General features: G+C 39.4%; 2 protein-coding genes across 2 annotated transcripts; one reads left to right on the top strand and one right to left on the bottom strand.

Annotated features, from left to right (window-relative positions):
* Positions 1-130: 130 nt before the first annotated feature.
* On the bottom strand, positions 131-4,840 carry zc3hc1 (zinc finger, C3HC-type containing 1). The gene is made up of 10 exons (XM_020652455.3): positions 4,680-4,840; positions 3,867-3,969; positions 3,461-3,611; positions 3,245-3,328; positions 2,989-3,116; positions 2,662-2,801; positions 2,205-2,487; positions 1,896-2,099; positions 1,204-1,416; positions 131-1,047 (listed from the first exon to the last, which is right to left on the bottom strand). The coding sequence occupies exons 1-10, from the start codon at positions 4,811-4,813 to the stop codon at positions 973-975; spliced, it is 1,515 nt and encodes a 504-aa protein (XP_020508111.2). The 5' UTR covers positions 4,814-4,840; the 3' UTR covers positions 131-972.
* A 2,367-nt stretch (positions 4,841-7,207) lies between these two features.
* Positions 7,208-13,262, top strand: klhdc10 (kelch domain containing 10). Its single transcript, XM_065951478.1, has 9 exons — positions 7,208-7,461; positions 8,945-9,166; positions 9,242-9,396; positions 9,508-9,656; positions 9,758-9,842; positions 10,350-10,416; positions 10,496-10,543; positions 10,723-10,862; positions 11,267-13,262. The coding sequence occupies exons 1-9, from the start codon at positions 7,371-7,373 to the stop codon at positions 11,474-11,476; spliced, it is 1,167 nt and encodes a 388-aa protein (XP_065807550.1). The 5' UTR covers positions 7,208-7,370; the 3' UTR covers positions 11,477-13,262.
* Positions 13,263-13,355: the final 93 nt, after the last annotated feature.

The raw sequence follows: 13,355 nt of genomic DNA, 5'->3' as shown, positions 1-13,355 counted from the left end.
TCAAGAACACATCCCTGTGAAATAAACAAGAAACTTTCAAAGGTCAGTCACTGTGTACATGCGACCAAAATATTAGAGATGCCTCTTTCCAACTGTTATCCAGAGGAATGACTTACAAAGTGAAACAAACTTTGAGAAGAGCATTTTATTAAACCCTTAGTAAAATTCTACTTAGATATAAGCACATGCAAGAGAGAGAAGACTGCATTACCGAAGAAATATCAGAGAAAGGCAAAAAGCACAGACATTCTGAATCTAGTTTAAAACAGGTTTTAGTTCATGGCACGTTACCCCCTGCCTGTGAGAAATAGGATTTTAGCGCGGACTATAAGAAAACAAACATTTCAATACTCCAAAAGGATTCTGTTCTTTTCAAAGAGAATCCGTAACAGTACACAAAAATAACTTCCTCACAGCTTTTTTTTTTTTCTTATCTCAGGTTAATGTTTACTCAAATGACTCAATGTACATAGAAGGTAAACATCACCTTTCCAGTGTCAAGCCATTTGGCCCTGTCTCACAATCTGGGATTCGTACTTCCTAATAATCCACAGAAATCCACACTATCATGATGTGATGGAGGACTATCGACACAGACTTCATGAGAGGTTAACAGAAGAGGCCTTCTTTGTGGCCAATTAAATGCCAAGATATGTTAAAATCACTTGATGACCACTAACGTGTACACATAATATAAGGCCTGTTCAGCCCCGCAGTGTCTGCACATCCCAGTTTGAAATGGTTTAAAACCTCACAGGCATCCTTCATGAACTTCAATGTTTACAGAGAAGTCATTAAAAGACAATCAACTTCTGTTCCCACCAGAAAAGCTCTGACTGTAAACACGACTTTAATGGATGGCATACAATGATATGACAATCCTGTCATTGGTACTATAGACTCTGTACCACAAGAAGAGGGCCTGTCAGTTATTTGTTTCAGTGTTCCAGTGCTGCATGGATGGAATACAGTCTACTGAGATGCAGGGGTGGATACCTGCCACTGACGGAATATGGCAAACACCCTTTTAGACCTGTCACGAGGGCCCTGGAAGAAAAGAGAGCACACAAAATTACCAGAAATTCTCAAAATAAGAGCTAAATATCCAATAGTTAACCATATGAATTTAGGACTTAGCATAGGCTCTGCTAGCATAATTGCTATGCATTATTTTTGTTGTAAAATTCAGAGTTCTTGACTTGCCCCTGCTGGACTCCCTCCTGATATATTAGAGTTCCTTTTCATTGGCACGAGGAGGTTGAGAGCAGCCTTCCAGCCCTGCTGGTGAAGCCCAGCTCCTCCATCCAAAAAGGGGGCTGACCCTGGATCCACGTTCTCCTTTCCCACAGAGACCCAGGGACACCAGTCTCTGTGCTGAGAGAGGGGGTCAAAAGCATTCTTTTGCAGGAGCCAATCCTGAAACAGAGAAAAAGTCAAAAAGCTCTTTATAATATCATATGAAAGTGGGATAAAGATCAAAGATTAGAGGCAGAGTTGTAACTAATATTGGATAAATGATTAATTAAAAATGTAATTTTCACTCATGATACTTGGGAAGTGATTTGATGATGTTTAAAATTCATCACTGCCATTTGTTAAAGCTACTCAAATAGACATGAGTAGAACTAACTCTAGTTGCCCTCGTTAAAGTAAATATTGCTAAATCTGTCAAGCGAAAATGAGAATGTACAGGTAAGAATTAAAACTGTGATTCTAATATAAAGCAATGTGTACCCCTTTCTTGAAGGAAGCGGTCATAGCATTGATATAGTTCTATAAACAACGTTCTCATAGGCAGGCATCCCTGTACAAAAAGTCAAATATACACAAACTTCTACTTCATAATAAATCTGCAAAACACAAGATGTGAAAACAGTAGGATTGTTAGTTCTTACAGTAGCAGCAACTGATGAAAAGCACAGCCGTTTAGGAGGGTTTTGCAGGCTGGAAGCACCTTCAGCCCCGGAGTTGTCCCCTTGGCCTTTACTGCGTGCCGCTGGCCTTTTAGCCCTTGGCAAAGGACTCGGCATTTCTTCAATGGGACTTGGCGAGTCTCTGCTCCGGGAACGCAAACCTACAGGAGAGGAAGTTCCCTCACCCTGTAACACGAAGGATTACCGGTGAAAAGAAGCCTGGCACATCATAAATGTAACATACTATTTATATATAGAGTAAGGTAAGTCTGAGTAAAGTGCAAAGCTTGCCTGTTCAGAGCGGGAGGTGTCCTGACTCCTCAGCTTCATGCGAGAAGGAGTTGTAGCAGGGGTGGACGAGGCGGAAGCAGGCGGGTCCCCCTGGCCCTCGTGTGAACCTGCTGAGGCTGCAACTGTTGTCTGAGCAGACGGGCCTCCAGTGTTTGATGAGGCATCTCCATCTCCATCTCCTACTCCTGCCATTCCCTCCATCTGGTAGAAGTTCCACAAGCCCACCTTGCGCATACAGTACGAACAGGTGAGGATGGGTAGGTTCATGGCCTTCAGAGCTGGGCTAAAAAAAAAAAAAAAGAAGCAGAAATCCATGGTGTAAACATCCTAACGAGATAAAGAAGTGCTGAAATTGTGCATATTTAAGTTTCAAAGGAAAAAACATTTTGTCTTAAATATGCAACTTAAATACTTGTAGCGATTGATCAAGGACAGTAGAAGAGGATTTTAATCTCACCTTGCAGCCCAGCCACACAGAGAAACAATACATGCAGCCACCTGGACAGCCAAAGGTTCGGTACTTAGAGTTTGTCCCTTTTTTTTCTGTTCCTCTTCTATGAGCTGCAGTATAACACTGACAACATCCTCAGTCAGTGCCTGCAAGGAAAAAAGTGGATGATAAATACATGTGAAGAAACTAGAATTCCTTGTTTATTATCTACATTTAAACTGTGATCCGGCTATCCATTTAACTATTGGAAAGGTCCTTCAAGGCCCGAACAATGTACATAAGGTTTCAGAAAGCATTTTAGACAGAACACAAGAAATGCTTCTGCTGCCTCACCATAGACTTCAGATGCTCCGGCTTCATGGCCGGCAGCTGATGTGCAAGCAGGCAGGCGCTCTGGAAGCGCTCTAAGAAGTCGGTGAGAAGTGCTGGGGGTTCACAGGCTGGAACCAGCCAGAAACGCTCTGAAATGACATCAGCATTTACCTTGAACATCATGTTGATAACTCAGTGTCAATACAGATGAAACAACATGGTTCTATTAGGTATCACTATTGTTAATACATGCATTAGAACAGATGTTTGTTTCTACCTGGGCATGGAAAGTCAGGCCACGGGCAAAACTTCTCATGCTGCGTCTGAAGCTGCCCCAATAGCTCTGCAATGCGGGATTCATCTAATAAAGAAAAAGGTAGGGTTGCGTGACCTTTATTTCTTGGCAGAGTGACAACATCAGTGTAACCTTGCCAAAGAACAGGTAGCGTCAGTTCTGACATTTTCTTCTGCTGCTGCTGTAAGTTTTACTCACATTTTTCTATGTCCAAAGTTGGTTGTAATGATGCACAGAGGAAAGCCTGGCAGCTGGAGCATTTGAGCATATCACAGCCGACGTTGATCCAGCCATATCTGGAGCAAACCAAGGGGGACAGTGTGCGAGGTTTGCCTGCCCATTTCAAACAGTGCTACGCTAAGGAGAATTTCACTCAGACACACGACAAGTCTTCAACATAAACATCATACATTCTCTGAATTAAAGTTAATAAATAAGCATTTCCCATAAGGGTTGATTACGTTTACTCATACACTCATTAAATATTATAAAGAAACAAGGGCTGCATTTGTTAATCATGACATATTCTGTTGCTGCTACTCAAAATCCTCTCTAACATCAACAGGCAATTTTCGGTCAAAGGTCACATTGGAGGAAAGGATATTGAATAAGATTCCACTCTTGAGAAGAAGGCATCTTTGTTTGTTGCCTCACAAGATGCTCGGGTGTCGCTTTTTGCTTCCAGACCTTTCAAATCCCCTTGTCCACTGAAATCCACACAAAAGGGAGAAAAAAAAAACCCACACACACCTTGATAATTAACTAAATGATAAAACGACTAAGATGACAACATATACGTGCATAATATATTTTAAAATCACAACAAGGTTAAACAGACGGACGGGGAAAATAAGTGCGAATCTGGAACACACAGTTCTGCCACATTTCACCTGGACAGAGGTTGCGTAACAGTGGGGGAAAAAAAGAGAAAAGGATGCTACTTCAATTTTCCTTTCTACGTCTTTAGAGGTAGATTAGATAACGCACACATGCATGGTGTATAATCCAATTATAAAGAACTCATTTGGCATCGATGGCTGAGCAGAAACTGAACAAAAGTCCAATATCAATGGAGAACTGTTGCAGTATCACGTTACAGTAAAACTTTCGGTCCCCACCCCCTTATCTGTAAGTGTGCACGACTGTGATAGCACGACTGGCTACCACACACACCTGTCGGTACATTTCAGAGATAATAAGTGCAATCAATAGCAATTGTTTACAAGCTACCATCCAGGGGAAAACAAGATTTAAAATCAGTTTCTGTTCAAATTAATCTGAGCGGAAGGCGGTTAAAGCATGGGCTCAAGTAACAGAGCTGCAAGGCTAAGTGGCTAACCCGACTAGCTCATGTTCACTTCTTCTTCGGCACCCTTTAATTCAAACAGGTTGGCGCGCTATTGTTTTAAAAGTGCACCTGATGGATCCGACGGCTGGTGACGACACTCCGTCATTTAGAAGTTCACGAACTTTCTCTGGAGACACAAGGGCAGACCTTTGTTGATTGGAGTTGCCGAGACGATCCCCACGACTGCCGCCGAGAGTCGCCATGATCGGCTCTGAGGTCCCCCTGGAAAAACGAACCCTGAAACGAATAGTTCCGCTTTCAGAAAATCGAAACCACAACAAAGTAATGCGCTGAAAACCCCCAGGATGAAGATAATAATATTCTTATTTTCTTCTGATCAGATAGAAAACGTAATTTATGCTTATATGATTGTGATGTTTGGAAGCAGGGAAGTAAAATAACTTTTTTTTTTTTTTTTTTTTTACAGAGGTGGTTATATGTTTGAAACAGTTGTTGTACCATAATGTTTAGAAACCCTCTCACAGACTCATAATTCCCACATTACCTGCAATATAACTGCATATTTTCTAATAAAAAAAATAAAAAAAAATAAATAAATAATGGAAGAAGTAGAAGAGGAGAATTGTCGCCACTATGCATGTAAGTCCTATCAATGACCTCATGGAGCAGTCTCAATTGTTGCTCTCTTTAAACAACCACAGTCCTAATTTAAACTGCTGAAATTCTACATTTTTTGGGGGGCAATGTGGCAACTGCGTAGTGAACTGCGGGAGAATATGTGGGTGTAATATTATCAAATCAGTGAATTCAATAATAATAATAAACAACACCTACAACAACTTCTGACGCTGCATGTGGCCCCCAGTGGGTTTTGCAGGCCCACCTATCTAATTTGATAACTTCACCTTGTTGTTGGTCACACACAGCCACTGCCTACATAAAGTATTAGTTTAGTCTGAACCATACAGTTTATGGAGGAAACACTTTCAATTCACCAACCCACCTTTAAATAGTGCCCTCTACAATCCTGTAGAGGGCACTATTTAGTCATCTGAACAGTCATCTTGATTTTTTTAATAAAATAATTTAAATGTGTTTAAATTCTAAGGTTGCATAACTCTAAAATCATACATGGTTTTAGGCTGGTTATAATGTAATACTATGTTTATAAGGCATGACAATAAAATAATGACATGTTTAGGGTTATCCTCTTGCGAGCAGAGAACTGTCATCATGATAATATCTGTCTCTCCTTTACTGTAATCTGTTCTGCACATGTTCAATTTACAAATTATCCCTGCACTCATGTTCACTTCATTTGGCTGTCTACTCGCCGTTATATTGTATAGTTTCTGCTTATAATATGTCTACACTCATGCACTTTAACTTATGTCAATACTGTCCATTTACAACTCTGTTTTTACACATTTACATTTAATCTTTCATATTTAATTTACAACCATTTACAACTCTGTTTTTACACATTTACATTTAATTCATATTTAATCTTCCTATTTAAGACTAGTAATGCTTAGTTAAATCCTAGTTGTATATATTCACATTCTTAGTTTTGATATTTTTAGTACTTATTTACTTTGTATTTAATATTATATTATGTTTAGATTTGCTAACATTGTGTTTTTTTACTCATTGTGTGTTGGATGACCTGCTGCTGTAACGCCACAATTTCCCAGTTTGGGATCAATAAAGTAATTCTATTCTATTCTATTATAGGCCTTAGAGTTTTGTTAGTGGTCATACTTTTACAGACTTGCTTTTATTTGAAGTCTTCTTCTTAATGTCTTTTCTTACTGGTTTTACTATTTTTTATCTTCTTTTGCTTCTTACTGTTCTTTCATTTATGCTCTTATCTCATATTTATGCTCATATCTTAATCTCCTCTTGTGTTTTAACTTGGTAATTTCTTATCTTACTTACTTTGTCTATTTATGTTTCATATTTATATTTACTTTTTATTTTTATTAATATTATAGTTTGGGGTTTTTTGATAATTTAACCACTTGTTTCTATTTCTTTTACTGCTCTTACCTTCTTATTGCTGTTATCTTTTCTTTTTTTCAGCTCTTTTAGTTTCTTACATATTTTTAAATCTTTGCTCCTCTTGGTCTCAGCTCTTGTTATTGGGTTCTTGTGTTTCCTGGGTTCTTATGATGGTTCTTGTGACGGTCGGGTTCTATATGTCTGTTGGGTATCGTGCACTTTGGGTTCTTTTCTGTTGAATTGTATTTAATTATTTTTAGTATTTTGCATTTGTTATATACTTACTGTTATTAATGTTCTTCTGTGTTTGCTTTAGTTTGCTTTTTTCTTGTTTTTGCTGTTTGTCAAAGCACTTTGTAAACCTGTGTTTTTAAAAGGTGCTATATAAATAAAGTTATGATTATTATTATTATTATTATTATTATTATTATTATTATTATTATATTCCTTAATTTCTGAAGAGGCCTGGGTTTTGTTAGTACTGTAAAGTATGAAACATTACAGTTATTTTTTTTTTTACTTCAAGTCAAATTTACACCTGCTCACCGGAAATCACTTCCAGGAATATAATATTTTGTTTTGGAGAGACGCGCTCCGTCCCGCCCATCTCCGGTGACGTCACATCCTGATAACAAAACGAGCCCTCTGATTGGTCAAGGGGCTCTCGGCCGGGGGCTAAAAATGTGAAGCGCTTCCAAAGTGACTGGAATTTGTTATAATTTATGATTATTTTAACCAGCACAGTCACAGATGTTGTTTTTATTTGATGTGTCATTGTGGAGGACCGGATTGTAAACGATGTCTGACGCTGGAGGGGCTCGTAGTTCAGAGCAGCTGAACAAATTCGAGAAACTGAGAGGCAGGCCGCCGCATACTGAGACGTTAGCAGGTCAGTCAACAACATTAGCAAGACATGCTAACTGCAGGTTTTTACCTCAGTATTGGCACAACTTGTCTTTCACATGCACCTTTCACGACTACTTCAGTGTCATTATGTACATCTTACACATTTGAATGTTGCCCTTACTTGTGACATTGCTCAGCATAAAGACCAAGCTATAGCACCATCCATTAATTCTGCGTGTTCCTCTTTTAATAAGAAATCAGACCCAAGATACACAAGATAATGTGTATTGCAAAAGTATATTAATCCTGTTTGCACCTTCTTAAAAAAAAAGAAGTATTTTACTAGTAAAGCCAACACAGAGTATGATCTGCCCATAATGACCTATGGCTTTGCTGAATTGCATAAATCTTAGTTCTCTTTGTATTTTAAGACATCATGGCTGCAAACTAAGTCATTTTCTTGCAAGGTTTAGATTGTAGGCTTTGTCTTCATCATTACTTTGGGTAGTTTAAGGGGCCAGGTGTGCAAAAACAAATGAGGATTAACATTAATTGTTAGCATGAGAGAGGAGTGCATTTTTTAAATCCAACCAAAGTTTTACTACAAATGATTTTGCCTTAAACTTATCAACTATATTTTGTCTGTTACCTCTCCACTCATAATAATAATAATAATAATAAAGTTTATTTATGTTGCACTTTTTGCAGACAAAGGTCACAAAGTGCTTTACATCAATAAAAAACACAATGAAAGAAGAAAAATGAGTACGTCATGGACAACATTATAAAATCCTGCTATAACCAGGAACAATAAAACATAGATGAGTAGGTTCACCGGGTGGACCTGATTACCCATAGGCCTGTCTAAACGTTAACTTTTTTTTAAAAGACTCAACAGAGTCAGAAAGACGTAGCGAGACGGTTGGAGAATTCCAGAGGATTGGTGCTATGGACTGAAACGCACGGTCACCACCAGTCTTTAGATGTGTCTGCGGGACAGACAGCGGGGTGTAGGGTGTTTGACCTTTAGTGAACGGGTGGGTGAATACGGGTGAATGAGTTCTGACAGATAATCTGGGGCTTGACCGTGAATGGCTCTGAAGGTGAGAATGAGAATTTTAAACGTAATCCTATATGCCACAGGGAGCCAGTGCAGTGTTTTCAGTATCGGAGTGATGAGAGACCGTTTGTTTGACCTGGTGAGTAATCGAGCAGCAGCGTTCTGGATCGACTGGAGACGGTTTTGGGGCGGACGTGCTAAGTGAGGTGAAGAGAGCGTTACAATAATCGATACGAGACGAGACAAAGGCGTGCAAAATCCTCTCAAGTTCTGTGAAAGACGCTAATGTTCTCAGCTTACTGATATTTCTTAAGTGGAAAAAAAAAAGCATGATTTGGTTCGCTGTTTAACGTGGCTGTGTAGTGATAAAGAAGAATTGAAAATGACTCTCAGATTACGGAGGTTGGAGCGAACAGCAGAGGAGAGAGGGGCTCGTGTGGTGAAACCTTTGTTCTTCCCTCTCTAGGGCTTCGTACTCCCCCAGCTCGTAGTGGGCATCGGTGTGTGGCTGACAACACTAACCTGTATGTGTTCGGAGGGTACAACCCTGACTACGATGAGTCCGGAGGCCCTGAGAATGAAGACTATCCGCTGTTCAGGGAGCTGTGGAGGTACCACTTTGCAACAGGCTGCTGGCAGCAGATTCGCACAGAGGGCTACATGCCCACAGAGCTGGCGTCTATGTCAGGTAATACTTACTCTTGTTGTTTCTCTCACAAGAATGTGGATGGAAATTGAGTTCGGTGTTTCTGTCTTTCTCCAGCTGTTTTGCACGGTAACAACCTCCTGGTGTTTGGCGGCACTGGGATCCCCTTTGGTGAAAACAATGGCAACGATGTACATGTTTGTAATGTGAAGTACAAGCGCTGGTCACTGCTCAACTGCAGAGGGAAGAAGCCCAACCGAATCTATGGACAAGTAAACCTCACAAATTGTCCTTTTAGAATATTTGATTTTATTGCTTTTAGCCAAATTCAATCTATTGATTTGAAAAAATAGTAGTGACTTAAGTTTTCTGTCTTTCCACAGGCAATGGTTATTATAAACGGCTTCCTGTACGTATTTGGAGGGACGACGGGATACATCTACAGCACAGACCTTCACAGGCTGGATCTGACCACCAGGGAGTGGATCCACCTCAAACCTAACAACCCTCCTGACGACCTGCCTGAGGAACGGTATGTCTTTTTGTACCTGAATGTGCTTCAGGTTTAAACTAAGCTAGGGATCCTTTCAGTGGTGTAAACACTGACATTGCATGGTTTCATGTATGTGACAGGTACAGGCATGAAATAGCACATGACAGACAGAGGATCTACATTCTGGGAGGAGGAACTTCCTGGACATCTTACCCTCTGGACAAGGTACTACACCAGCTACAACACTGGAGGTTATAAATGTATTTTTTAAAATGAAAGCCAAAGCAGGATCTGGTCTATAAATCAACTTTTACATCATTAGCATTAGTTTGCAGTAAAGACACATACCCACATACACACAGCATTATGCAATAAATTCTCAAATTAAAAGGTGACTACTATGGCGGTGGCATGTGAATGTTTGGGAATAGTACTGTTGGGCACTTTGTTTAGCGTCCTCTGCCATTAGTGTGTGAATGGATGATTGTGACATGTAGTGTAGTAACGCTTGTCATGTTTGGAAGAAGAGTTAAACAAGTCCAAGTCCATTTACTATTCAGTTATCAAACATCATCATCTGCTTATAATATTGTACCAATACAAGGGTCTTACAGATGTACATGCAGTCTGTGTCTGAAAACAAATATGTAAGACTTTTATTTTGTAAACAAGCCAAATCCATGTTAACCACTGCACTAAACCCTCACTTAGGCTGTTGTGTCTTTTTAATAGATACATGCTTACAATCTGGAGACCAATTCCTGGGAGGAGATAACAACAAAACCTCATGACAAAATAGGTCTGTTGTCTGCGCCTCATCCTAACTTAAGTCCTTTTCTCTCATATACACCATTCTGAATTGTCTGCTCTTCCCACAGGGTACCCTGCTCCTAGGAGGTGCCATAGTTGTGTACAAATAAAAAGTGGTGAGTTTTTTTTTTCCAATTAACAGATTCACTTGAATAAAAAAGTACCAAGTCTTTTAATGTGCTTCAAAGAGTCACAGGTGTTCCTTCAGATGTCACAGCCTCATGTGTGAAACCTTGTGTACTAGGTGGACTTGATGCATGAACAGAATTTGATGATGCACATTTCTGTGTTGCAGATGTATTTATCTGCGGAGGATACAACGGGGAACTTATATTAGCTGATCTGTGGAAGATCAACCTGCAGACTTTTCAGTGGAACAAACTACCAGCTGTGATGCCTGAGCCGGCCTACTTCCACTGTGCTGCTGTCACTCCAGTAAGTAAGGCTCTGACCTTCATAGTTATCCGATAAACATGTAGAAGAAAAAGAGAAAAAATACCTCTGGAATTGTTGGTAAGTTTATACTTCTATATGACAGCAAAACCAGCAGTCTGATTTTGAAACTATCATTTTCCCTTTCCAGATCTCTCAGAATCTTTTTTTGTATGTATATATTTTTTTGAGATTTCAGATTCTAACTTGGGCAGCCCACTTCATGGACTGCAGCCTCTGTACATGGGGCACACAAACTAAACACCCGGCCACCTATTTAGAAAATACTATGTCAGTCACAGTGTCCCACAAATCATCAACGATCGCCTGTTAGGACGCTTTGAACCACATGCACAATTTAATTTCTGTAGTAAAGTTGATAATTATTCTCATCACTCTGTCTCCAGGCTGGCTGCATGTACATTCATGGTGGCGTAGTGAACATCCATGAGAACAAGAGGACTGGCTCTCTCTTTAAGATCTGGCTGGATGTGCCAAGCCTGCTGGAACTGTGCTGGGAGAAGCTCCTAAAGGCCTTTCCCCACCTGATCTCACTCCCCACCATGCAGCTGCTCAACCTGGGCCTCACACAGGAACTCATTGAACGCTTGAAATAGGCTCCAGGGGAGGAGGAAGGACTAACAAATGAATGGATGGGACTGACCAGGCTGGACTGGAAGGCGATGACAGAGCACAGAATTTAATTCACAGGAAAAATTCTCTGGAAAATTCCCTCTCCCTCCCCTGCCTAACGTAGCCCCGCCTTAAAACAATGGGATGCCTTTAAGTTTGCTCTTATTTTTTTTTTTTTGCAGTTTCAGTGATGATAGAGAAAATAAATGTGGAATGTTTTATGGATTTTACTTCACTCCTCCCACTGTTCCTTACATGATGCCTTTATGTCAAACTAAATCCACAGTCCTGCTTCTCATCCTCCAAACTCTGGCAGCTGGAAGTACTTTGTTGCCATGTCATGTTTTCAAAGACTACCCTCTCTCAATTGAAATTTAAGAATTCTGTGCAAAAGAAGAATGCATGTGTATTTATTTATAGGACTTCATCATTTTTCTAGGGGGGGGGCTTAAATCATCTGATATTGCTGTTTGCACACTTTGTCTTTCATATTTGTGAACATTCACATTTATTTTAATAGATACTTTGAGCAAAATAATATTTTCAGTCTTAAAAATGTCAGACAGTGGTTTTGCACATTTTAGCCAATCCGTTTAAAATCAAATGAAATCTCTAAAAAAAAAACTTCCAGGAGCTTTAACTTGTTTGAGTTATGAAGTCATTACACTGTCGTGTTTTTTATGGTTGAAACTGTTTTCTTCTTTCATAACTTTGACATTACCCATCCTTAAAGTCGTAGAGTTGTTTTAGACTGTGATTGGAATAGGAAAAACAAAAGAATGGTATGCCTTGAAAATGGCCTCGAGTGATGTTTTTGCTAAACGAGCTAAAATGTGCAGAAACACAGTCTGTGCTTCAGTAGTGTGTGAAGAAAAGGTTCAACGCTGGTTTTGCAGGATGTTTGAGAACTTGTTTGTTCCCTTGTATAATATGATCAAGCATCTTTTCTTCAAAAGGAAGGTGGGTTCTTATCAAATGATTTTAATCTCCATCATGTTTGCAGCTCTCATTTCTTAACCAAAACCATGCAACTCATCACTGTGAATTTGGTGCTCTTTAAAATTAATTTAAAAATGCTTTTATTCGAATAAAGACTTCATTCTGTTCAGCCTTTCAATCCCTCTCTGTTGGTGACATCAGGTTTTCCTTTCTTTCCCCTCACAGGGATTTGCTGTAGTAGCAGAGTATTAAACATTTGTTTATAATGCAGTGCCTTTTTCAAACTTTTAGCAAAGTTTGAATTTAATAAAATTTGAGGCAGTACAAAATTCTTTTTGCTGACAATTGTGTTTACAAGTGAACTAATTTTTTTCTGTTGCCATTTTCAACACCATCACATACAATCACCAAACATCAGGGTGGCAGATACATGTCTCCTGTTTCTATGATTCAGAAGTATTTTGTTTCTCTGACCAGCCTCGTCACTTCAGTTAATCCACTTCATTTATCCTGAATGCACTTTTTTTTTTTTCTCAAGTACACAGATCCTTTGTTTCAGTCAACGGAACTGATGCCAAATAATGTTTCATTTTTGAGCAAGGTGTGAGGATATGGAATAAAAGCTGGTTTGATCCATGAGCACATCTTGCCCTTTTATTTCTGTAATGTACAAACAGAAATGTACCTAGTGCATGATGTCATTTCCTGCTATTTATGTTTTCAAACCTTTACAGTGGGACATGGTTTTAAAGGTGGCCAATACAATGTTGTGCAGTAGGCTTGTGTGAATGTTGTGTTGATGCACTTTCAATAAAAGCTATCTAAACATTTTTTTTGTCCCAAATGTCCTTCGCTTGGCTAATAACGAGCATGACAAATACTGTATTTTCAATTTTAAGGCAATTTTGTTGCCACTTGACTCCT

The sequence above is a fragment of the Labrus bergylta genome, chromosome 23, assembly GCF_963930695.1.
Source record: "Labrus bergylta chromosome 23, fLabBer1.1, whole genome shotgun sequence".
Classification (NCBI taxonomy): Eukaryota; Metazoa; Chordata; class Actinopteri; order Labriformes; family Labridae; genus Labrus; species Labrus bergylta.
The sequence above is the reverse complement of the archived record's forward strand: the minus strand, read 5'-3'. Positions and strand labels throughout refer to the sequence as shown.

Coding starts and splice junctions, on each gene's coding strand:
- zc3hc1 (XM_020652455.3), bottom strand. CDS start 4,813: ATGGCGACTCTCGGCGGCAGTCGTGGGGATCGTCTCGGCAACTCCAAT. Junction 2,100..2,204: donor ACACCTCCCGCTCTGAACAG/GCAAGCTTTGCA, acceptor TTCGTGTTACAG/GGTGAGGGAACTTCCTCTCC. Junction 1,048..1,203: donor CAGGAGGGAGTCCAGCAGGG/GCAAGTCAAGAA, acceptor CTTTTCTTCCAG/GGCCCTCGTGACAGGTCTAA.
- klhdc10 (XM_065951478.1), top strand. CDS start 7,371: ATGTCTGACGCTGGAGGGGCTCGTAGTTCAGAGCAGCTGAACAAATTC. Junction 9,167..9,241: donor AGAGCTGGCGTCTATGTCAG/GTAATACTTACT, acceptor GTCTTTCTCCAG/CTGTTTTGCACGGTAACAAC. Junction 9,397..9,507: donor CCAACCGAATCTATGGACAA/GTAAACCTCACA, acceptor GTCTTTCCACAG/GCAATGGTTATTATAAACGG.